The sequence below is a fragment of the Onthophagus taurus genome, chromosome 6 (assembly GCF_036711975.1).
Source record: "Onthophagus taurus isolate NC chromosome 6, IU_Otau_3.0, whole genome shotgun sequence".
NCBI lineage: Eukaryota > Metazoa > Arthropoda > Insecta > Coleoptera > Scarabaeidae > Onthophagus > Onthophagus taurus.
The window spans coordinates 14,940,126-14,964,681 of NC_091971.1; the positions used below are offsets into that span (position 1 = coordinate 14,940,126).

The 24,556-nt window shown below is 32.2% G+C and overlaps 1 protein-coding gene and 1 long non-coding RNA gene across 8 annotated transcripts in view; one reads left to right on the forward strand and one right to left on the reverse strand.

Moving 5' to 3' along the window:
- LOC111414696 (TLD domain-containing protein mustard) overlaps positions 1-24,556 on the reverse strand; it is a 66,288-nt gene that overhangs the window by 10,922 nt on the left and 30,810 nt on the right. Inside the window, exons 2-13 of one of the 7 annotated variants that reach the window (XM_023046110.2) lie at positions 22,437-22,728; positions 8,769-8,834; positions 8,584-8,678; positions 6,711-6,784; positions 6,008-6,647; positions 5,228-5,814; positions 2,238-2,377; positions 1,847-2,167; positions 1,527-1,660; positions 560-792; positions 379-501; positions 156-230 (exon numbers count right to left, since the gene is read on the reverse strand). In XM_023046110.2, coding sequence (XP_022901878.2) covers positions 156-230; positions 379-501; positions 560-792; positions 1,527-1,660; positions 1,847-2,167; positions 2,238-2,377; positions 5,228-5,814; positions 6,008-6,647; positions 6,711-6,784; positions 8,584-8,678; positions 8,769-8,834; positions 22,437-22,681 — 2,733 coding nt within the window. In that variant the 5' untranslated portion in view covers positions 22,682-22,728. Of the gene's footprint in view, positions 1-155; positions 231-378; positions 502-559; positions 793-1,526; positions 1,661-1,846; positions 2,168-2,237; positions 2,378-5,227; positions 5,815-6,007; positions 6,648-6,710; positions 6,785-6,844; positions 7,008-8,583; positions 8,679-8,768; positions 8,835-22,436; positions 22,729-24,556 lie in introns of those variants that run through there. The other 6 variants (XM_023046115.2, XM_071196696.1, XM_071196695.1 and 3 more) reach the window with 6 other exon arrangements.
- Positions 6,904-7,590, forward strand: LOC139430073 (uncharacterized). The gene is made up of 2 exons (XR_011640637.1): positions 6,904-6,989; positions 7,388-7,590. It is a non-coding gene; the product is annotated as an uncharacterized lncRNA (long non-coding RNA).

Consider the following 24,556-nt stretch of genomic DNA (forward strand, 5'->3'; position numbering starts at 1 on the left):
TAGTGTCTTGGTATTTGTGGTGTGCGTGCACGTTTTAATAACTGATGTTTTAATAAATTTTTTTTTGTTACGGGATTTTTATCAGTCAAAATTTTGGCATTGCATTGCTCTTTAGAGGTTGTTTTTTTTGTTTTGTGGTTTTTAAAATGGTTCACCTCGTCACTGCCATCGGCCGACATGGTCTGCGTCTTGATGATGCTGTAGATCTTAACATAAGGGGCCTTGATGAGCTGCACGCAACAACAACAACAGAATCATCTCCAATTTCATCTTTCACAAATGATGATGTTCGATCAATTTTTTTAAAACCCGGTATGATTATATTGATTATAATTTTTTTGACTACGTGATTCATTCTTTTTTCAATTTTAAACTTACCTCCCAACTTTCCCTGGTTAAATCGGAGAGTTCCCCATCTTGACTTCCATGACGACTTCCCGTCTGTTGAGGTTCTTCAGTCCAAAGCTCTGTATCTAATTCGACTAAACCTCTAGCTTGTATCTTTAAATTATTTTAACATAAATAAAAATGATTATCACAAAAAAAAATTATTTCAAACCTGTTCTTCTGATAATTCCCCATATAAATGTGGAACCCAAACATTTAGGAACGTATAAACTTCATCTACTTTATTCTTTGGTACACTAAACCAATACTCCGGTCTCATCTTCTTTTTTCCATAACTCATTAGTGGAGTATTTCTAGGTATTGGTTTATCTATTGGTTTCCCCATTCGTAGCCTTAAGTAAAGCGGAGGATCATCGCATGATCTTGCCGGTCTCGGAATTAACTCTAAAACGGTTTATTTTAGTCTCGAATTTAATATTAACAACTTTCACAACATCATTTAAATTAAAAACATAAATTATTGAAATAGCCAATTCAAAAACGAAAAACCGATTACAAATTAATTTGATTACAATCAAAATCATCGTCATGCACCATCAGTTTGCGGCATTTATTACATGCAACCTACCGAGCGTATCAAGCCCAAAGTGCGGAGAGCGCACTGCAGCAAAATGTAACAAAAAAAATATACACAATAACAGTTACTTGTGTGTGAATGAATAAATGGAGTGAACTAGTGGCTCTATTTTGTTGAATTAAGTAATAAACTAATCAATGTCAATAAATACGACAATCAGAACTGTGAAAATAGTAATTAAAGTGAGGCGACGTCCAAAAAAAATGGTCGAAAGCAGATAATCAATAAAAAATACTACAAAAATTATTATAATGTGTGTAATAATACAATTGCAGTTAATAATTAATTTTTTTCATCAATGACTCTATTATTATAATTAAGAGGGAGATAACGCGTCCTGCTTTCTCCAAGTTTCAAAAATTGCACCCCGCATGTAGTATTCCCAATAGCTTCCAACCATTACAAAAACAAACCTTTAACCTAAATAATCCTTCATTCTGTTACTTTTGATTATAAAAATATCTACAACTATATACTAGATTTCATCTCTCTCAGAAAAAAATTAACAACCTTTTATGCTAAAAAACTATTAACCACTTACTGTCAAACGAAAGGAAGAGTTCTGGCATATCATCCACAGAAACCATTGACCGATAATCAAGCTTTGGAGGGGGAGCTTTTGACACTTTTGAGGAATCCGTCGATTGTTTCATAATTGTCCCAACAGACGACCGCCTAAAATTATAAATTATAATCATTTTATGGTATAAAATGTTAAGTAGGTGTACACAAAACCTAAATGCAAGAAGCGTGGTGATAAAAAACAATGTGTTGTTGTGGTTGAAGTAGCAATAATTATTTAAAGTGTTTTGTATAAGTGTAACAGCAAAAGACACTCTCTAAAACACATCTACAACATACCCGACGGCACCAACAGTAGCCCCAACTGCGTTAACAGCACCGCCTACAGCATTAACTGCCCCGCCGACAGCGTTAACGGAGGCACCGACGGCGTCACCAACAGCACCAACGGTCGCGCCGACGGTAGCACCGACAGAGCTAATAATGTTAGTTGGAAAGAAGCTAGCGGAGCCATCCGGATCAACCGAACCGCCGGTGGCCGGTGTAAGAGGCGGGCCCCCGCTTCCGCCCGAATGGGGACCGCCAGAACCACCGCTCTCTTCCGACGGCGTCTTGCTCAAGAATAGACCCGTGCCGAAATCGACCAGGTTAATCGGCGAGCTTGCCAAGCAGCGTTAGTACATGAGATGAACGCCAGAAAAAGAAACCCTTCCCAATTTGTTTAACTTACCTGGAGAAAACCTTTGAGAATACCGAGGAATGATGGACGTCAGCTGCTGAATGGGGATGTGCTGAAGTTGGTTTTTCGTCCTCTTTTTCGTTGCTAAATGTATCCATCCAAGATAGTGGGTAGGATAACCGTTTTAACATCTATTCAGAGACAAATAAATAATATTATTATTCATAAACAATTTTTTTTCTTCTAAACTTATTTATGATCATTACGAATTGATTTTAAAGTAACAATATAATAATGTCCCAGATAATTGATATTAGTCGTTCATATACAAGGACGGTAATAAAAAAAAAAATGTAACATCCTGGGAACAGGTGTATAGCTCGACGGCCCGTTCGTGACGTCACGTTTTGGTCTCACGCTTTGAATGATGACTTTATTCCATTCGTGTTTTGTAATGTTGTTAGTTTGAGACTTAATAAAGTTCATAATATAAAAGACAAATTTTGATTCAGTTTAGTCGTGTGTCTCTTAAGACGGCTTTTTAGTTCAGGGTCTAGTGTTATTTCTAGTTCAACAAAAATATACAATGACGCTGAATAACAATTAAAACTAGAGCTAACACTAACACTAGATCTAGAAACATTCGGGTTTAGCGGTCTTAAAAGACGTGTGGCTAAACCCGAATGTTTCTAGATCTAGTGACAATGCAAGTGGAAAACTAGAACTAACACTAGAACTAGAAAGTTTCCCGAATGTTTCTAGTTCTAGGTCTAGTGTTAGTTCTAGTTTTAATTGTTAAGCAGCGCTAGATTGTTGTATATTTTTATTGAACTAAAAGTAGAACTAACACTAGACCACATACACTACACTGTGTTAATTAATTATCGTAACCCACGTGACCTGTGTAATATTGGCCACCTATCTCAATATGTAGTGGTTGCTTTTAACTATATTTAAAATATTTTTTAATTATTAAAATACAGGGTGGTTCAGTTTTTAATCGGGAAACTTTACTAATAAGATGTAGTACTTGCCAAAATAACACAAGTTTTTTATATAAACGTAGGGTCGCAACTCTTTGTTTTCGAGCTATGAGCTGTCAAAGTTGAGCCAAAAATTTACATTTTATCTTTTATTTCGGGTATAAGTAAACCGTAGAATTTGAAATTTTGTAAGTACTGGTTAATACCTTATTTTCAACTATACCTTAAACTTTCCAAGTACCCTCTAAGGGTATGAAATTTACAACCCCTTTTATTTTTTTATAACAACTTTTTAATGCCATGGAATATTAACATAAAAAAATATGGGTTGTAAAGCTTATTCATTATTGGTACTTTTTGGCTACTTAGTTTTTTTCTTAAAGATAATAGTTTTAGCGTAAAAAAATAAAATATGCTACTTTGTACTGTGAAGCGCTGCTATTATTAAAGGAAAATTAATAATAAAAAAATAAATAAATAACACCAATTAATTGTGATTTTCATTAGAAAAACCATAAATAAGATGAATGTTTATCTGAACAAATTACATTGTTTTAAACAATATTAAAAAATCGATACTCTTGCTTAATAATAGTCAAAAATTATTAATAATCATTAACAGTTATGAGGAACTTTTAGAATAATTTTAACTAAACATTGCGACACATAGCGGTACATTGCACGACATTTTATTTCTTTACACAGAAACTATTAAGTTTAAGGAAAATACCAAAGAGACAAAAAAGTACCACTAAAGAATGAGCTTTACAACTCATATTCTTTTATCTTAATATTCCATAGCGTTAAAAAGTTCTTATAAAAAAATCTTATAAATCAAGGGGATGGTGAATTTCATCTCCTTACAGCGCTAGGGAAGTTTAAGGTATGCTTGAAGGTCTTAACCAGTAGTAAATATGTACAAAGTTTCAAATTTTTAGCTCAACTTTGACAGCTCATAGCTCGAAAACAAACGAGTTGCGACATTACGTTTATATAAAAAAAACTAGTGTTATTTTGACAAGTACTACGTCCTAGTAAAGTTTCCCGATTAAAAACAGAACCACCCTGTATATCTAAATATATTTTAAACGGCTTTTAAGTTAATGAATTGTCACCATCGTTTTTAGGAGCTTTCGTCGCGTTGCAATACCAATCTGTGATATTGGTTGCATACTTTGTCGGGTAGGATAATAGACAACCTAAGCCTTGACGTCACAGAGATGGGCGGAGCTTATACTGACTCCAAACATTTTCAAGGATAATGCTATTGCGGGGCCGATAAATGCACAAATAAGAAAAATATCCTTCTACTATGCAATTTTCTGACCTGCTGTACCTTTGTCAGTGACAAAATGACAAAGTACCTGTTTATAAACAAGTTCAAAATTTAGAAGAAAATCATTTTTTTTAATAATATTTTAATAATAACATTTTAAAACACTTTAATAATGTCATTTTAGATATTCACATGAAGCAACTTGCTCATACTTGTCTTATTATGCTATTTTAGTAAGAGCGCTTTCTTACGGAGCGGCCCGGCTTTTGCCTACAATGACAAATGTTGGTTGCATACCCTACTGGCATGCACTTGCACCCTACTGGATTAATACACTGTAGAACTAGAAACATTCGGGTTTAGCCGCCTTGAGAGACGTGTGGCTAAATGCGAATGTTTCTAGTTCTAGATCTAGTGCTAGTTTTAGTTTGAATTGTTATGCAGCGCTAGATTAGATTATTTTTATTGAACTAAAAGTAGAACTAACACTGTTCTAGCATGTTACTAGTTCTATGTGTAGTGTTAGGTCTAGTTTTACACTGTCACTACATTTTTATTGAACTAAAAGTGGAACTAACACTAGACCTAAAACTAGAAACATTCGGGTTTAGCCGTCTTAAGAGATGTACAGCAAAATCCGAATGTTTCTAGTTCTAGGTCTAGTGTTAGTTCTCTGTAGTGAGCCAATTACCTGGAACATCTTTTATTAAAAGTATATAATAAAAGAAAATATTTTGCAACTTCAATTTTCTTATAAGCAAATCAACAATCATCCTTCTAACCTTATTTTTTCTAGTTTCCAATTTCTCTGCTTCATTCTTTCCATCTAAACTTGAATTATTTGGATCAGTTGAATCCGAAGGACAATCTATACTAAAAGAAACAGACGACGTTTTTTTCCTAGCAGGACTTTCCGTTTCGCTCGTCGTTATATGCGTTGGGGCTATGGTGATCGGAGGAACCCAATCCTTTGATAAAACTATATCGGCATCACTATATATCTTTTTGGTAGGTGCAGGTACAACAGCAGGTGGGGAAGGTAACGGTGCAGAGGTTTCTCTGATATCAATTCCCGAATCGTGACAGCTCGACTTGACCAACATCTCCTCATTCTCAGCTGGCTCTTCATGTTGTAAAAGAGCGGGTGAAGGAACCGATAAATCTTCTGTATCAATTGAAGCTCTGTCTTTTGAAGGAATTGCCCAATGATGATCAAGTAATGATTTTCGTCGTTCTTCCGCTGTTTTCACATGCGATTCGGTATCTTCTAAGTTGGTCGGGGTGACTAAGTCTCGTTCGAAAGCCTTTGGAAACGCATCTCCTTCCCTTTCAGTGCAGGAACATACCGATTCAGCATCATCTCCTGTAACTAACAAAGTAAGCGGTATTATTATGACATTATAAAGGCTGAAATCTTTGAAATTATAATTGGCAACTTGCCATTTTTTCAATAACAGGAAGTTATAAACTTATTTCGTTTTTAAACAAACATCAAAAACGTTCCAGTAATTTATGAGTAATATGAATACATTAAATAAAAACAAAATAAATAAATAACTTACTCAATTCAGGAAACGTTTCGTCCTTGACTAGCAATGAATCATTCTGTTCTTTTTCAGGCTTTGGATAATATATTTCAGGTTTTTCTGTTCCACTGTTGCTAACATGACCTACTCTCATATGTGCAATATCGTTATAAATAGCAGCATTAACCACGAATTCCATAGGGGCAATAACTCCATACGATTCAGGACCATGTTCAATAACCAGAGGATCGGAAACATTAGGATCAAACATAACAGCATTGGGAGTTACTAAAAGTACTCCGCTCACAACACCCTGTCCATCTGTAATATGTTTTACGTTGATTTTAAGGAATCTCTTATAAACAGCTGATTCCTCCTCATTTTCTGTGGATCCGGTGGGACCGGACGGGGTGCGGATACGTTCCGCATGCCCCGGTTTAGGACTGACAGGTCTCAGGTTGTCTAACAATTCCTTTTCTTCAGGTGGTAAATCATCGTGGGTATCTTCAATGGGTGTACTACCGTCAGAGTCGTTTTCAGCAGTTTCCCGTAATGGCACGTAAAGTTGTTGACCAGGAAAGATAAAAGTGGTATGTAAACGATTCAATTTGGTTAATTCAGACGGAGTCGTGTCAAATCGAGCCGCTACTGAGGTTAGAGTGTCTCGATCGGCCACCTAATGCAATGAAAAACAACTTCATAGATTAAGTGTTAATTGTTTATGTAAAAATAAACAAACCGTGTATGTTGTTGTGTTTTCCGGCGGCCCGGCTTTTCTACGTTCCGTTAAGCTGGTCGTGGAACCGTCTATTTCTGTAAAGAAAACACGAAAAAAATTGGAAATTTGCCACCCAGGGTACAACATAACCTCACTTTTCTCGTTCGGCAAGTAAACAAATACAAATTCCTGCGGTTCTGTTGTGTATGTGTCACAGTTTGGGTTATCAAAATAATTTTCGATGAAATTCATCGTTGGAAAACCGCAAACACACGCATTATCTTTTATACAATAATAATGGTGATTATACAGTTGGCAACTCTGCATATGACAGTAGTCATTTCCCTTTCAGATAAAATTTGCATAGTCAACTACAACTATTTATCTGATGAAATTTATTTTTAAACTTTTATTATTATTTTTAATTTAAATGCTAGATAAAGTTTATTTAATAAAGATTTGCAATTAATATTAAATGACGTGTTTGTTATTACAAAACTGATTGATATGTATGAGTTATAAGAGTCAAGGATAAATTAAACAATAACATTGGTGCAATATTGTTTAAACTTATTTGAGGAAAATAATTTATGCGTTTATGACGTGATAAGAAACGTTGTTGTAAATTGGTGTAGAATGCAACGACGATTGGTAAAAATTGCTCGCTAATTTGCAACAATTGACTTTTATCGTTTTAGATTGCCAGAGATAAACTTCCGACCAACCTTTATTGGATCAAGAGGAAATTTAATGGTTTAAATTAACCATGGACAATGCATAATACGTTTGTTATTTTCATATCTAAAAATAAACTTTTGAATGTTTAATTATAAAAAACAACGCCATCTTTTGATAAATTTTTGTATACAATTAAAGTAATCAAATAAATGATTTTAACCAATTTTTTTTCCGACCAACCTTTATTGGATCAAGAGGAAATTTAATGCTTTAAATTAACCATGGACAATGCATAATACGTTTGTTATTTTTCATATTTAAAAATAAACTTTTCAATGTCTAATTATAAAAAAACAACGCCATCTTTTGATAAATGTTTGTATACAATGAAAATAATCAAATAAATGATTTTAACCAAATTTTTTTTGCGACCAACCTTTATTGAATCAAGAGGAAATTGAATGCTTTAAATTAACCATGAACAATGTATAATACGTTTGTTATTTTAATATCTAAAAATAAACTTTTGAATGTCTAATTATAAAAAATAACGCCATCTTTTAATAAATTTTTGTATACCATGAAAGTAGTCAAATAAATGATTTTAGACAAATTTTTTTTGCAACCAATCTTTATTGGATCAAGAGGAAATTTAATGGTTTAAATTAACCATGGACAATGCATAATACGTTTGATATTTTTAATATTTAAAAATAAACTTTTCAATGTCTAATTATAACAAGAACAGTGCCATCTTTTGATAATTTCTTGTATATAATGAAAGTAGTCAAATAAATGATTTCAGTCAAATTTTTTTTCCGACCAACTTTTATTGGATGAAGAGGAAATTTTATGCTTTAAATTGACCATGAACAATGCATAATACCTTTCTTATTTTTAATTTCTAAAAATAAACTTTTGAATACTTAATTATAAAAAATAACGCCATCTTTTAATAAATTTTTGTATACCATGAAAGTAGTCAAATAAATGATTTTAGCCAATTTTTTTTTGTAAATAATTACAAAGATTAATTTGCTCGTTAATACTTTATAAGTTTATACTATATGAGAGAATTCCAAAAATAAATTTTTGGTAATTCAATAAATTTCGAAGCAGCGCCATCTCTGGGTCGATTCGAGTAATAAATTATAGGTAAATTGGGGTCGAGATTGTATAGGATCGTACAAAAGTCGAAAAAAAATCCTATTCTTACCTAGATTTCTCTCTAAATGACCATCAACTTTAGCTCGCAGGGCTTCCAAGTCGAATGGTGCCGTTATACCATGATCCACGCTCCTGCTCTTACTCCTATAATAAAAATAATCATTAACAATAAAATAATGAGAAAAATTTTAAAAAAATTGATCGAAAATATAAATGATTAAAAAAAAATCGTACCTAAAAGGAATTTGGTCTGGATTTCTAGTACTAACTTGGCCAATATCCTGCGAGGCTCTCCGAGTCCTAATAAAAATCAACACAAAACAAAATAAAATCAAAAAAAAAAAATACATGCATAATAAATAAAATTAAAAATAAAGAAAAATATAAATTACAAATAAAACTTAATAAATATTAATTTTTTGTTGTTAATTTATACCGAAAAAGATAAAATATGGAACGTTTAAAAACGTTCAATTTGAAATGAAATTTTCCAAAAATCTTCTCAAACACAAACGAAAAATTATTACAACACATGTTCTCGCCAAAAGCATTTTACTAAAACTCGTAACTACCTATTCGTCAACAATTTTTTTCAAAGCGAAGAAATACACGTCGACATGAATCACAATTTGCGATAAATAAAGTGCGGATACATAGCGGTGGCAACACTGCGTTTGGATCACCTGGTAACAGGACGTTGCACGGAATTTCAAAGCGAAACAACGCTTTGTAAATTACCAAACTGTGCAAGACGCGAAAATTATGTCACGAGAATAGTAAGAGACCATTAATAACAACAACAATTATTGCGGAAGGTCACTCACGATCGTATTGATACAGAAAAACGGTACGGGGCGTATAAACAAACGTAAGAAATGTTGATCCTTTCCATTTTTATTACGAAACCACGTGGGAACAACAATGAAATGGTATTTATAACATTTCATACACGCCCACGATAAGAAGGATCGTATAAAATCGAAATGCATTTTATTTGGATAAATAATATTAATATTAATGGTATTTATAACATTTTATAAAATAAATATAAATATATATTATAAATAAATAAAAATGTATTTTATTTTTATTATTTTATGTTTTTTTGTATATTTTCTCTAAAAATTATCCGTTCTGTTGTCAATAACTAAAGGTTAAATTAATACATACTACAATTTCACAATGTTAACTTAAATGATGGTTTGGGTAAACATTTTCAGCTGATTAGATTTTCAGTGACTTGTTAAAGAAAAATGAAAATTTCTGAATCATATGATATAGTACAGTTTTCTGTAATTAACGTCACCTATTAAAACAAACTTTAAAAATCTAGATAGAATACAATTAGAAAAAAAAAACAAAATTTAAGTAAATTGTCAATTATAGTAAAACGCTAGTAATATAGTAAAATGCCGTGTAAATCATGTAACGGTATTGATCATTCAAGAGTTACTTCAATTAAATGTAAAAATTACGTACCACCACAAAGAAAACGATTTCTACAAAAGGAATCTGAAGAGATATCCGTCTAAACGATCAAGAAGAGTCTAAAATCTTGGTGTCAACCTTTACAATGGCCTATCTTTGGATGAAGAATTTATAATATCGCATCTATCCGATTTCTATTATCATTTACAAGGTAAACGTCAAACAAAGAACGTATCCCGTTAAATGATGAATATTTTGCTCTAAAATCTGGATTTCCTCAATACGATGGTAGATTATAATACAAGAAGCTATCAAGTCTCATTATACGATGATGGAAAATTGTATAACTGTACACTTATTCAGTAGAATCTGAAAATATATAAAAGTAAAATATAATTTTACAAAAGATAAAGTTTACAAAGAGTTATTTTCGAAAGATGAACTAGAGATGTAAGTTTCAAAAAGTATGATTCAGGAAAGTAAGAAATATTGGTGGAAATTGATACCGATGAGCTTCAAGATTGATTTATATTTGTATAGTTTACAAGATAGTAATGAAGAAAAGAAGCGTTTACCGAAAAGCTATCAAATATTTCCTATCTATAAACCTACCAGAAAACATATAAGATATACAGTTATGGGTTTAATATCTGTCTTTTTATTTAATAATCAAATACCTTTCGGTATTTATACGGCAGAATTATGACGCGGTGAACGGTCTCTGTATTTTATTAATTATCAATTCATATCAACATTCGTAAGTGTTGATTAGAATAACTTAATTTAAACCAAATTTTGAAAGGGAAATAGAATTTAAATAAAAACCAGCTCTAAAATTCTAACGTCAGGTGTGTTATCTTCAGGTGGTTGACAAAACGTAATAAAAATAACGTCGAATTGGAATCTTTTTCTATTTAAATTACGATAACTTTTTCTTCTTTCTCTTGCCCCCATTTATACCTTACGGTGTTGGGGTTTGGATCCATCTTTTATACATCTTCCTATCTCTAGCCATACAAAAGGAGGCGATTTTAAGTGCCTTATGATTGAAAACATGATCTTCACTCAAGTTGATGCAGGCTAACCTCAGAGTACACCTCAAACTCCTCAAATATCCAGTTGTCTGAAATTAAAACGGATCTTATACCAACAGAATATAATTTCGACCAGAGGAGCTTTTGCCTGATACACCGATGTTTTAAAGACAGTTGGATCCGGAGTAGGTATGGGCATTAGTGGACCAAATAACCGCATTAAATTGCTTCTCAGCTCGTACATAACCATTTTTCAACCGGAAGTACTTGCTATAAACTTCTGCACCGTTTCGGCCAATATAAATCCTTATTCCTGTCCGTTTTTTTTTATTATTGTCCTGAGGCTGTATATGTAGTCTTGTGTTTGTCTGTTTGGCCGATTCGATTTTTCTTTTATTTGGGTTCTCAGCCGTTTTTTTAGAATTTTTGAGTAGAGCTTGAACGTAACCGGCGCCAAATAGATTGCTCTGTAGTTTTCGCAGTTGGTTGTTTCCCCCTTCTTATGGATTAGCACGATTATATTCTTTCGCCATTCGTGGGGTATTAATTCAGTATTCCATGTCTGCTGGAATACTTTCCTCAGCCACTGTACTATTTTTGGACTTCCTCTTTTCAGTAATTCTGGTGATATACTGCTCGTGTTTTACTTACGGCTATTCGCATTTTTTCCTCGTTTATCTGCTCTTCCTCAATACCTGGAAGATCCTTCTCTCGACTCTCCTCCATGTCTCCTCAAACATGTTTTCCATGTTTTTAATATGTTATCAATCTAGTCGTCTGTAGTGCTCCACCTGATTCTTTATGTTCCGTACTAATTTTGCTTTACCGCCCTTTAACCTCTTGACTACGTTCCAGAATTGTTTTTGATTTTCCCTATAATTTTGATTTAACTTCTTTTCAAATTCTTCCTGAGTTTCCAACTTTGCTCTTCTTACAGCTTCCTTTGTTTCTTGTCTCTTTTGTCTGTACTTTTGCTTGTCTATTGCCGCTCCCGTTCTCCTGAAGTTCCTCCATGCCTGCTTCTTCTGCTTTATCTTATCCTTGACCGTGGCATTCCACCATTAGTTCTCTTTCGATTTTGGCCGGATTTGATTATTTTAGTTCCGCATACTCTGGTAGCTGTTAACGATAACTTCGAAATATATGTAATGTTGTACGGATATGTTGATTCTTCAAGAATAAGACTGCGATAATAATGTCCAAAACAAGAATAAATGTGATTTGAGAAAGACTGAATAAGTATAAGAAAGCAATAAGTGTGTTGATTAATCAATTATAGAAATATGTAACTGACTGTGATACTAATTAGACCTTAGTCACTACTTATATTTATAATCCCTTACCAGATCTAGTACTCTGAGAGGTCACCGTGAAATGTTTAATAAAAACATCATAACTTAACATTTAAGATATTTAAAATTCCAATTTTTAACGCAACCTAACTTCTAAATAATTCATTTTTAATTATTAAAATCTATTGCAGAACTAAATCACCTAAAAGCTAAACTTGTTTCATTTTATATGATAAATTAGGTGTTAAATTTTGAATGAAATTGATAATTTGCCAAAATCTGCAAGATTATGTTATACTTTATAAAACTTTCCAAGAAATAACGATGATTATTATGTTATTTCAGTTTCAAAAACAAAATAATCCTTAAATAAAAAGAATGTCTAAATTAGAAAATACCTCAAGTGTAAAATTATTATATCTAAATTTATCCATTAAATTAAAATGTTAGAGGACTACGTTCCAAAGAGCCTTTTCTTCCCACACGTCCTTATGATTTACGGTTATCAACTGGTGCAAATGCAATTGTACGTCAAGTACATAATATTGCCAAATGCAGTTCCGCAAACTAAACAGGACGTTGCAACCCAATTTCGTAAAAAAAATGAGCTGAATTTCTTCTACTTGAACAGGCAACTAAACTATCCGTCTAACGGCTCGCATCCGTTTCTTTCATTACGAAAGTTACCCGATATACTCAATTGAAACCGTTTCCAGCCAATCGGGTTAATTGTTGTGTTTACCACCACGGGTCTTGTGTTCCGCATGCATCTTTTCCGTTCGCAGTTAAAAATAAAGACTTCTTAACGCGACGATTCATCCGGGAATATTAAAGTTAAATGGAATGTTATGATGTTTTTCTTATTAGAAGAAAGTGGTGTCGCAATAATAAAATTTCAGCCACATGCAAATTTTTTGGCCTGCAGGATACAATTTATCGTTTAGAGTGCAGACACAATAGAATTCGTTTGCCAAGAATATGTTGGCTACTCATCATTTGCTCATCAACGTAATAAGTTGCATAGAAAATTATTGTTTTCTGTTTTTGTGAACATAATTGTCTATAATTTTATTGAATCCATTACATAATAGATGTAAATTGTCTGTTATTATGTTTTCAGATTACCTTAAGTAACAAAAGAAAATATTTTCGTATGTTAGTTCAAATTAGACGTGTTACTTTGAACATTTACGAAAATATTTCCACTTGGCACTTGAAGATATATGTCGGGTTTCTTTATGTGGACACGCCGAAGGTTACGTTCTAGCTATTTTTAAGTTGTTTTACACAGGAACACTAGGATTAGGTGTTTAGTTTATAATTAATAATAAACTCGCAGAACAATCGATTACAGGGTATATAAAATAATAACATTTTTGTATTATAAATTGAAAAGAATTATTTGATCTTTTTGTTTTTTGAACAACCGTCAAATTTATTTTCTGGTCATAGAAAATATCCTTAAATTCTATCCTGTTATTTCAATTATGATAACTTTTTAATAATTAAAATTGTATTAATGACAAGTTAGTCATATTAGTCTGTCGATTTAAAAGATAATAAATAAATTATAAGATTAAGTTTCAAACATATCGCGCAACCGGAAGTGATAGTTTATCTAAACACCTGTCCAATTTGACGAGAAAGTTCTAAAGAGAACACTCGCGATTTTCTTTAGTTCTACTTGACATTTAGAGGTTACGGCAAATAAAATGTTTATACAAAAGGTGATGCTAATTACGTTTTAATTTATTAAATACGAACATTTCATGGTCAGAAAAAATGTAGCATTATTTCGTTTTTCGGTCATATCTGTGTTGTACGGTCACAAAGTTATTTATAGCGATACAAGAAGTAAGTGTAAAAACAACGTCTATAAATTATTATTGCGTTTTGTATTGCACGTTGAAATGTTGGCATAGGACAGTTTAAAATATGATATTCCATAACTCAATATTATAAGCGCTATGTCAAAACGTCTTTCTTAATTTACTAAAAAAAATGTAGGATTTATTTTTTTATCATTTTCTTACTATTCCCCAATTAGAAGTTATTACCAAATAAATCTATTAAATAACCTGGTGTTGCAAATATCAAATCACAAGATTAAATAAATTTAACACATTTAAAGCAAAGAGTAAACATGATGCCAAGACTATGACGACTGTAGTATGTTTGGATGGGAGTACAAAACAAAAACGAAGATAATTGCCTTTCACAACATATGTAATAATAACTTCCATGCGCATCAGAAGTATACCAAGTAAAAATCTTATTCCACATTCCAGAGTGATTTGCTCATTAATGTAGACGCAATAGAATCGTTATAATGTTAATATGATAATTTATCGCTTTGAATCCAAAATTTGTACACCACATGATATGTTATAAATACATTGTATTTTAATAACAACTATATCATTTAAAATCATATTTAAGCCTTAAATAGCTTTGTTCCAAAAGCTCAATATGTATTAAGCGCACGTATTAACCTGGCATGAGAGAGTGGGTTTTAGTAACGTGTCGATACTACGAAAGAAACTAATTCTCGATGAGTGAAACATTACGGAATTGAAACTCGGGTGTATTTGATGAGAACGGTTGTAAATATTTATCTTAGAGAAAGTATTAGTTGCTACAGCAAAACTAACGTTACTATTTCTGAATCGAATCTGGAAAAATGACGATCTTGATGGGCACATCGTATAGTATGGGCACATTTGCTTTTCAATGTTGTAAAAAAGTTTTAAATATAATCTAGTTGATGGAGTAGACTACTAACTTAGCATACTAAGATTACTAAGTTAATGGAAATATGTTGTGAAGAGGAACATGCTATATATTCTTTCAGAAATTCATTAAAACAAAAGGATAAAAATAGAATAAGAATTTCAAGGAACTGATACTGGTAGGTTATGGCATACAACATAAAGTTTCCAACTATACAACAAATGAACCTTTGTTGTACGTTTTAATCGTGACGTAATCATTATGCGGAATGCACCTTCTGTTCTAGAGATTGCCGTTAAAACTGATGTTGACCTCCAAGAAATGGAAATTCAGTAATGAGGAGTACATCTGATACGACCCATCTTAATGATGGTATTCAGGAAGTTTAGGAAAATACAGATTAAGTTATGAGAAAAATAAAAAGAGTTCCAGAACCAAAAAACTTGTATGATTCTTAATTTTATTGGAAAGTTCTGCATGTAGAGTATCGCGGCAGATCCAATTTTTGTGAAAGAAGTTTTGGCAAAAAGTTAGAAAGACTATGAATTAGTTGACAAAGAAATGTCAATTGTAAAGTAAATTAGCTACAAATTTAATGGCAACGAGTTTTATTTTGTATTAAATAGTGATCTAGTGGGAATGGTGGTTCCAAACATGGTATTACATGTTTAATAAAGCACTCTAACCGATTCTTTTTATTTAAGCATAATTTTTGAGTTAAGACGTTTCTAATTAACGTTGATTGAGGTTTTGTAAGTTATAATCAAATATGAATTTTTCTAATCAAGAAAAGCGTGATATCATTGAGTGTTACATTTTATGCTATAAAAATGCAATACAAGCTGCAGAACAGTATTTTGAACAATATTTTGATCGTCGCCAGCCTTCTCTACTTACTTTTAAGAGGCTGATAATTTGGGCGAGTATTGTTCTTTCTGTATACCTACTAAGGATGCAAGAAAGAAGTAAATGTATTAGCACGAATCCATCAAGATGCATCGGTTTCAACACAAGTTGTATCTGAAGCAGGCACGTCATAACGTACTGTCGTAAGAGAACTGAAAAAGCATAGATTTCATTCATATAAAATGGCAGTTTCACAAACACTACCCGCAGATGACTACAATAAGCGTGTAGAATATTGTACGTGGTTTATTAACATGTGTGAAGCTGATCCATAGTTTAGATTAAAGTTTTGTGGACAGATGTAACACGATTTACAAACTGCGACATGTTTAATAGACATAATCAACATGTATGGAGGCAGGAAAATCCACATCAAGACAGGAGACCTCAAGTTAAGTTTGGATTTAATATTTGGTGCAGTGTCATTTGTTCAAGAATTCTTGGTCCGTACATTTTTTATGATGCGTTAAACGGAGATCATGGAAACTTACGTTTGCCTTAAGCCGTCATAACCAAACGTATCTATCAATTGTTTCCATAGCGTACTACTTGAACAGTTTGCAAATTAAAAGAATAAGTAAATGGCTATAATTTATTAATTAATAAAAATATCCATGTCAAGTGGTATATCATTAGTAGTATCATTGGTATATCATAGAATCTTTGAGAAAAGGCCTTTTTTTATAAAATCATGGCCAACTATGGTTTCCATTAGAAAATTTTCAAGTTTATGTCATAACTCAAAAATTATGGCTTAAATAAAAAAATCAGTAAGACTGTCTTATTAAACATATAATACCATAGAAATTTCCTAAAATCGATAATAACGGAGTCATAAGTATCGAACGATATAACAAAAAAAAACGTTTTTTCGAGATATCTAGTTAGCCATGCATTTCATGCAAAAAACCAAAAAGCTGTTTAAATTGAGTTCATGAAACTGCAATTCTTTCCCTATTTAATCGTCTCTCTCTCTCTCCGGTAGGATGGAGAGATCATCGAACAAGTTAAACAATTTAGGTACTTGGGATGCATGATCAATGAGAGATGGAACCCGGATCAAGAACAAGCTTACTAAGAGTACGAAAATTTTTTACTGGCAAGAACCTGAATTTCAGCCTCAGAAATAGGATGATAAAGTGCTACAGCTGGTCAGTTCTCCTATATGGGAGTGAGACATGGACGCTGAAAATATTATTAATCAACAAAATTCGAAATGTGGATCCTGCGGCGAATGTTGAAGGTGTCTTGGGTCGATCACCTGATAACGAAGACGTTCTCCGAAGGGCCGATGTAGGAAGAATGAGAACTTTTTAAATATATCAAGAAAAGAAAGATAGGTTATCTCGGACATATACTACGAGGAGAACAGTACCATTTCCAACGCCTCATTCTCCAGCAAAAAATTGAGAGAAGAAAAAGAGGAATAAGTAGAATATGATAAGAAAAGCGATGAACGCCTACGAAAGAATCTGCATGGCACTTTAAGAGAAAGATGCAATCTAGTAATCAACAGTAGTAGCTTAAATAATCTTAATAAATTTAATACATATTATCGTCGAAATACTGTGTTGCAAGTTAATGTTATTAGGGGTTGGTACAGGAAACAATATGCGACACTCAAAACCCGTCTAGACATTCAGACATAATTGTTGTCATTAACCATGAAAAAATGTAATGAAGCTGTTTTTTTTTTATTTAGCAGACGAAGTGTGAAGGTGGATGTGCTCGTTTTGTCGTGGTCAAGGACGAGTTGATGTAACTCAAACCAAATTGCAACATTTAAGTGCCCTAAATAAGTGAAATCAGCATTTTTAGATCTTTTAATGTAGTGTCATTAACTAAACTAATTACAAACGCTTTGTCAATATTATGTGCCAAATCATTTACGTAAGTAGGAAGCCATATAAAGAAGAGGCTGCAGGATTGACCATTGAGCGATACTTATACAAACACACCTTTTTCTTATAACTTCCAGTTAGGTTTAACCTTTTGAGGTTTATTAGTCAAACAACAAACGTTGAAACAAAGATTAAAATCAGAATTTAGTATCATTTAAAGCACCCTCTTTTTGCCTCGAAAATTGTGTGAGGAGTGTTTTCAATAAAAGCCTAAAAAATTCCAAAAACTAGTAACTCAGTGGAGAGAGATTTACGGTACAAATCGAAATTAGATTCGAAATAACAATGAAAATTCAGAATCACGTTTGGCAGCCTAGAATATTAGTGGTGTATAAAAAATCGCTTGCAGCTGTTGCTCAGTAAAGAGAAAGCAATACGGGAATTAATAAATTGGCAAATGCATATTAAGCTTTGTAATATAACAATGTAATAGGAATATATGGCTATAAGTTTTAAATTCAAATTCCTGCTAAGATAAATAACCTAAAACTGAAGATATGAATCTTTTTCTTCTCCTCTACAATTTCTAGATACCCTATCATATTTAGTTACAAAAATATACGTTTTTTTCTATGTTGTCATCAGATTTTCCATGTAGAATAGATAATAAACATAAATTTTTAATCTGAGGTTAAAATTTTATTCAAATTCATTTAGAACTTGTTACCCTTAAACATATAGATAGTAAGAAACGGAAATATCAGTATAGGTTATTCTCAACTTGTGGCAAGATTCCGCTCCAATAACTTTTTCATGTGTCAGTTTTGATATAATTCGAAAATATGTTCGAAATGTTTATTTTGTCCAAAAAGAAAGTGAAAATTGTTGTGCAAAAAAGTGATTGGGTAACGTTACGCAGTTTTGCATTAATGGTGTCACTTTATAGTGTTGCTAGGTACATGGAATATCTAAATCAAGGAAGTATTTTGATTAATTAGGGAAAAGGGAAATCGTTTTGTGTTTTGGCAAAATATATCATTTTTAGGTTGAACCCGAATAGCTCGCGACATTTCCTCTCGTTATCAGGTAGGTGAAGAACATTCAAGAAACGAATGTATCAAATTAACAGCATGTTAAACAATTTAACTCTAATTAATGAAAAACTTAGTGCCATACCAGAGCTTCTAAGAATATGTGTCGATGAATACTATTAAAATCGATTGCGTCAGTATGTGCTAGCAAAAACCACACCAATGAGGTGTGAAGCTTTTTGTATATGTCTTAGCTGGTGATAACGCTGTACTATCAATTAGAAGAATTTAGACCTTGCTAATACTTCTTAATATGCGAGTTAAAGTATTTTAAAAATTATACCGGAACGAGACAAATATATACATCCGCGCAAAAGGGATTGATATAATTAGGAAACTCAGCTTCTACGTACTAAAAATAATTTCAGTCAGCAAAGCTGGACTTTGTTGGCAGTAACCAAGGCTTGGAAAACAGCGATGCTTGAAATAAAGTATAAGGTTAGAACTTTTCAGTCCACTGTCGTATAGCAAATAACTTTTCCGTAAAAATAATCGTTTACGTTTTTCTGAACATGAATATTAATTTTCATTTTCACTGTTAAAATATTACGTTGAATGATTCATATCAGGAAAGAAAATATGTGGAATGTTTAACATTACATGAGTAGTGTTACGCTTAAATCCATTGTAAAATAAATTGTCAAAATATTTACCGAATTGCACATGTTGATAATTTTAAATAAGTAACTTCTAGGTTATTTTATTCACTTTCTCGCATATAAATTATTAAAATACCTTAATCCATTTAGACAATTTTTTGCATTGCATCTGAATGTATGTAAGTATGTATATAAGTGTAAACACGATAACTCAAAACACAAATAGCCGCAGTGATGAAATTCGGTGTATGGTTATTACACTCAAATAGTACATTTGTATCAACTTGAGCTAAATCTGTCTACTGTAAATGGCACTTAACCTGAATATTTATCGAACCTGTTTCATATAAACTTACATTTTAAATAATAATTATTATCATTATCAATTAATATCATTAAATTTTCGATTCAACTCTATTACTGTTATTATAATATAATTTGTTGAAATCTTATAACATTTAATTTGTCGAAATCTGAACTTAGGAGCAATTTTTGACTTTTTGATATGTTCGTAAAATTTCAAACATTATTATTAAAAATGTAATAAATAATTGTTGGGTAGGTTAATGTATCTTCTGGTAATGACAAGGCTCTATCTTTTTCTATAACTCCTAAGATAGAAACGTATTCTGGTAAAACTTGACATTAAATAAAGTATCCAAATGTATTTTCAGTGCATTTGCCTATTGTCCATAATGAAGGATTGCCTGTTCCAATCTCAAGATCAAGATCTCAATCTCCTGACACTTCGCCTTAGCTCTTTAATCAAAAGAACTGAACGATTTGGTTCGCGATCTAAAACTTTCGAAAGTGTAAGAACGAACTCTTGGTGTTAAGACTGCATCAACGGAACCTTCTAGCTCCAGGGACAAAAATGTCCTGTTTTATATCAAAAGGTACTTCCATCGCTTATTATTTTGACATGCAGAATTCAATGTGCGCCTGTAGAGATGTCAAAGATCTGATGATGCAGCTAGGTGTACAACATAACCTACAGGAGTGACGAATTTTTATTGACCTCCATAAAACGAGCTTGAAAGCAGTACTTCTGCATACTAGCAATACACTCCCATCTTTTTGGGCAACAGCACAGATGATAACTGTGTTTCCATTGTGAATGATTTGTTGAATAGCTACAAGAATATGGGATGAAAAATGTCGCTTATGGAACATTTCGATGATGAGCGACTACTGCTGGGGTCTTGTTAGAGAGAATAGTGGAACAGCTAACAAAAGATAACCGTTGTCGTATTTTGTGAATAATTAAAGCTGAAAATATGTTGCGATCTAATTTAGACATTTTATTGGTATCATGTCTATGTGGTAACTATAGATATAAAATAATATTAAGTTTTAAAACACTGATTATGGATTTCTTGTTTGTTATGTTTCAGCCAATGTTTGTCTGTACCGTTTTTGATTCTGCATGTATCTAGGAAATGTGACGTGATACACAAAACCTGATTTTACCAGTGAACTCATCAGCATTCCAAAATTAGTAAAATCTTCCCATTTACAGAGCACATGCAGAAAAAAAATTTAATTTGTAGCAAAATTCGAAAAAATTGTCAATCATGTCAAAAATTTATTTCTCAAGAACTAAAAGTGATTTTTCAAAACGGCTTCTTGCATTAAAAAGAGGATACTTTAATTAATCATTTAATTAATTTTATAGCGAATTTTGAAAATTTTTGATGAAAATTGCAACATCGAAACTTTTATCAAAACTTCATAATATATTGTTTTCTCAAAAACTAAAAGTTATTTTTTAAGACGGGTTGGTTCATTGGAAAGAGGACACTCTTATTAACACTTTGGGAAATTTTCAAACTCATATTCCAAGAACTGGATCTTATACGAATTTTTAATACTTAATCGGCGAAAATTGCAAAATTCGAAAAAATTGTCGATCATTTCAAAAATTTATTTCTGAAGAACTAAATGTGATTTTGCAAAACGGCTTATTGGATTAAAAAGAGGATACTTTAATTAATAATCGAAAGTGATAACAGCGACACTTCTGTTAGTAATGAATGTGATGATAAATTACAAGCGAAGAGAAGAAAACTAGACAAAACTGCAACAAGAGATTTTATATATCGTATTGGGATTGTTACAATGAGGTTGCTAATGATAAATAAACTTGTATTCAATGAAAAAAGTCCTATGGGTGTTGAACTTGATTATTATCCACAGTGTCCAATTTTTAAAAGAGATACTAATTCCTGTGAATGGTGGAGTACTAAGTGTCGCTGTGTCGGATTTTAAAAAATAGCCGGATAGTTGCCGGATATCCGTTCCACCACTAGTTTATTCTAGTGACAGTGCTAGTGTTGGTTCTAGTTGTTAATCAGTGCCAGGTTGTTACAAATTTGTATTGAACTAAAACAAGAACTAACACTAGACCTAGAACTAGAAATATTTGGGTTAAACCGAAACTTGTTAGTGCACTGTTACTAGCTACCGTCCAATAGTGGCATACAGCATCACAGTCCTGCAAGGACTGAAATTGTTAAAAGAATGTATTCAGAAAGTATTTGTAAATAGATTTCTTCAACTTGTAGTTTTCTTTACAGAATCAACACAATTTAATTTGGACTTGAAAGTGATATCGTAACTTCGACGAATGTTTAATATAATCCACAATAGTTAAACATTAAAATATTTCAAAACATAAATTTGTTGTTATACTCTTATAACAACAAATTGTTAACAAGTTGTTAGACAAATTAACTTCTTGATATTTTTTTAAGAATTTTTCGTTGTGATTGGCGTAATTGGAATTCCGTGTATTTTTTAAAACTAATTTCTAAGCAAATAAATTATTATAAACAAACTAATCATTACTAAAATGTACTTCCCATAGTTAGTAATCTCAAACAAACAATTAAACAAGTCAATAGAAAGAAAATATCATTCAACAAAGAAAAATCCCACACATTTTTATTTCATTGGTTAAATAAGTTTATTTTGTAACATACCTAGGCCATTGTTGTCCAGCAAAAATATTCCACCAAGAAGGTCTTTTCTGTCTAACTTCACCTATCGGTGGCGCATTTTCAATAATGCCCTTTTTACGTTTCCTTTCAAATTTAATCGCGTGCCACGATTTTCGTCTGGTTTTCTTTTCGGCATTTTCATTAGAATTTTCTTCGAACCAGTGATCGTCTTCTTCAACGATCCACGGATCTTTTTCATGAACCACGTGTAACACTTGAGAACTCATATTTTTTTTTGTCTATCTCAAAAGTCACATTACACTTTGTCGCAAAACTAAAGGAAGAATTTTGAATGAAATTTAAATATTAAACGACGACGAAGGAAATAAAGATCGCTAAATGGTGTATAGGTTGGAAACAAATTTATTTAGAATCGTTTCGATCCATTGGACACACACTATTTACTAGAACGTTCATGTCTTACATAAAACGGGGTCTAATTCGTTTTTAAGCACGCAATTATCTTTAAACAATTACTACTAAATGTTGTACGTGTATAAATATTTTCTTTTTTAAATCGATATAAAACAGATTTTAAATGCGATGAGGCACGTGTTGTTTAACGGTATTGTTTTGACAATATTTTGGCAAAACATTCCTCCGGTGATTATGAAATCATCGAAAATATCTGCGTCTTAAAACAATTTTTAAAAATCTTTTATATGTTTTGATATTTCTCTAATAGTAAAATAACTGGTGAAGATTGAATAATGAAGTAGTATTAATCTTGGTAAGTACAATGGCTTTTGTTATGTAAACTTAAATAGTTGAAAATTGTTGCAAATAGAAGTACACACGTCAGGGTCCGTTGAACAGTCGTCATACGAGTATTGTATTCGTGAACAGGTCGCAATTAGGAGGGAGAACGCGTGTTTACGACTGTAGACGCATATATTATATTTTTAAATGCTTAATCCGTTACGGTTGCGCGATAATCGCAACTTGATTGATGATGAAAAAACATTTTTAGTGCGAAAAAACGTAAAGATGTATCAAATTAAAACGCCCAAAAACATTTATCCTTCGTCAAATCTTTAATAAAAGCCGTAATTATTATATACACAGTTTAAAAAGTTAAAAAGAAGAGTTGAAAATTGATTAATTTGAGTTACAAAAATGAATAATAATACCGTATTTTTACAGTATTTTGAGGTCAAACTTTTAAATTTTACATTTAGATGTTAATTTCATAAGAATTTGTGTCTATACTTTATCAAGACCATCAACATTTAATATTTCTTTCTAAAAGCGTTCCATGATATAGAATCAGGAATATTAAAGAGCACTTTCACTACAGTATTCATTTATAAGCACGAACTAAAACTAAAACTAACATTAGCACGAAGAATTAACTTTCTAGGTCTAGTGTTAGTTCTAGTGATAGTGTTAGTATTAGTTCTAGTTTTAGTTAAAGTATTTATTTACTTCTTAAATTGAGGTTCGAAATAAAGACCGTGAAAATTTTGGTTATTCTGTCGTTGATCAGAGTATCTTGGATATGGTCTAGATCACCCTCTTCGCCACATTCGCATTGTGGGGTATCTTTAGTTCAAATTTTAAACAAATAGGTGGCGCATAGCGCATGTTTTATTCTCAATCTAGTAACGAGAGCGTAGAACTGGAGTGATACAACATTGAACCGTGGAGGTTTTTTGACACATAGCGTACCTAATCCCTTTAATTGAGCTACTTCTAATTCACTCTTGTTCCCAATGATGGTTTATGTCATCAATATCTTGCTAAAATAATTGTTTTCCATATATTTTTACTGTGTGTACCTCCTCCTGATGTTCCCTATTCGCCAATTTGTTTAATTTTTTTCATTTCCTCTCGCTGCCATATGCACCGGTGTCCACACCAGTCTGATATCAATATCTTTCTGATATGCCAAGTAAAATAGAGTTAAAGCTCTGCTGATATAAGGATGTAATTTCTTTTTAAGGTTTGTGCTCTTAATACGCTCGAGTGTGCTTCAGGAATCACTTTGGGTATTTCTCTTTCCAAAGTTTGTGCAATTGCTCTTACGATGTCGTAAGCCTCCGCAGAAAAAAATAGTTCATTCATCTGGAAAGCGGTAGTATTCTTCAATCTCCAATAAAGGG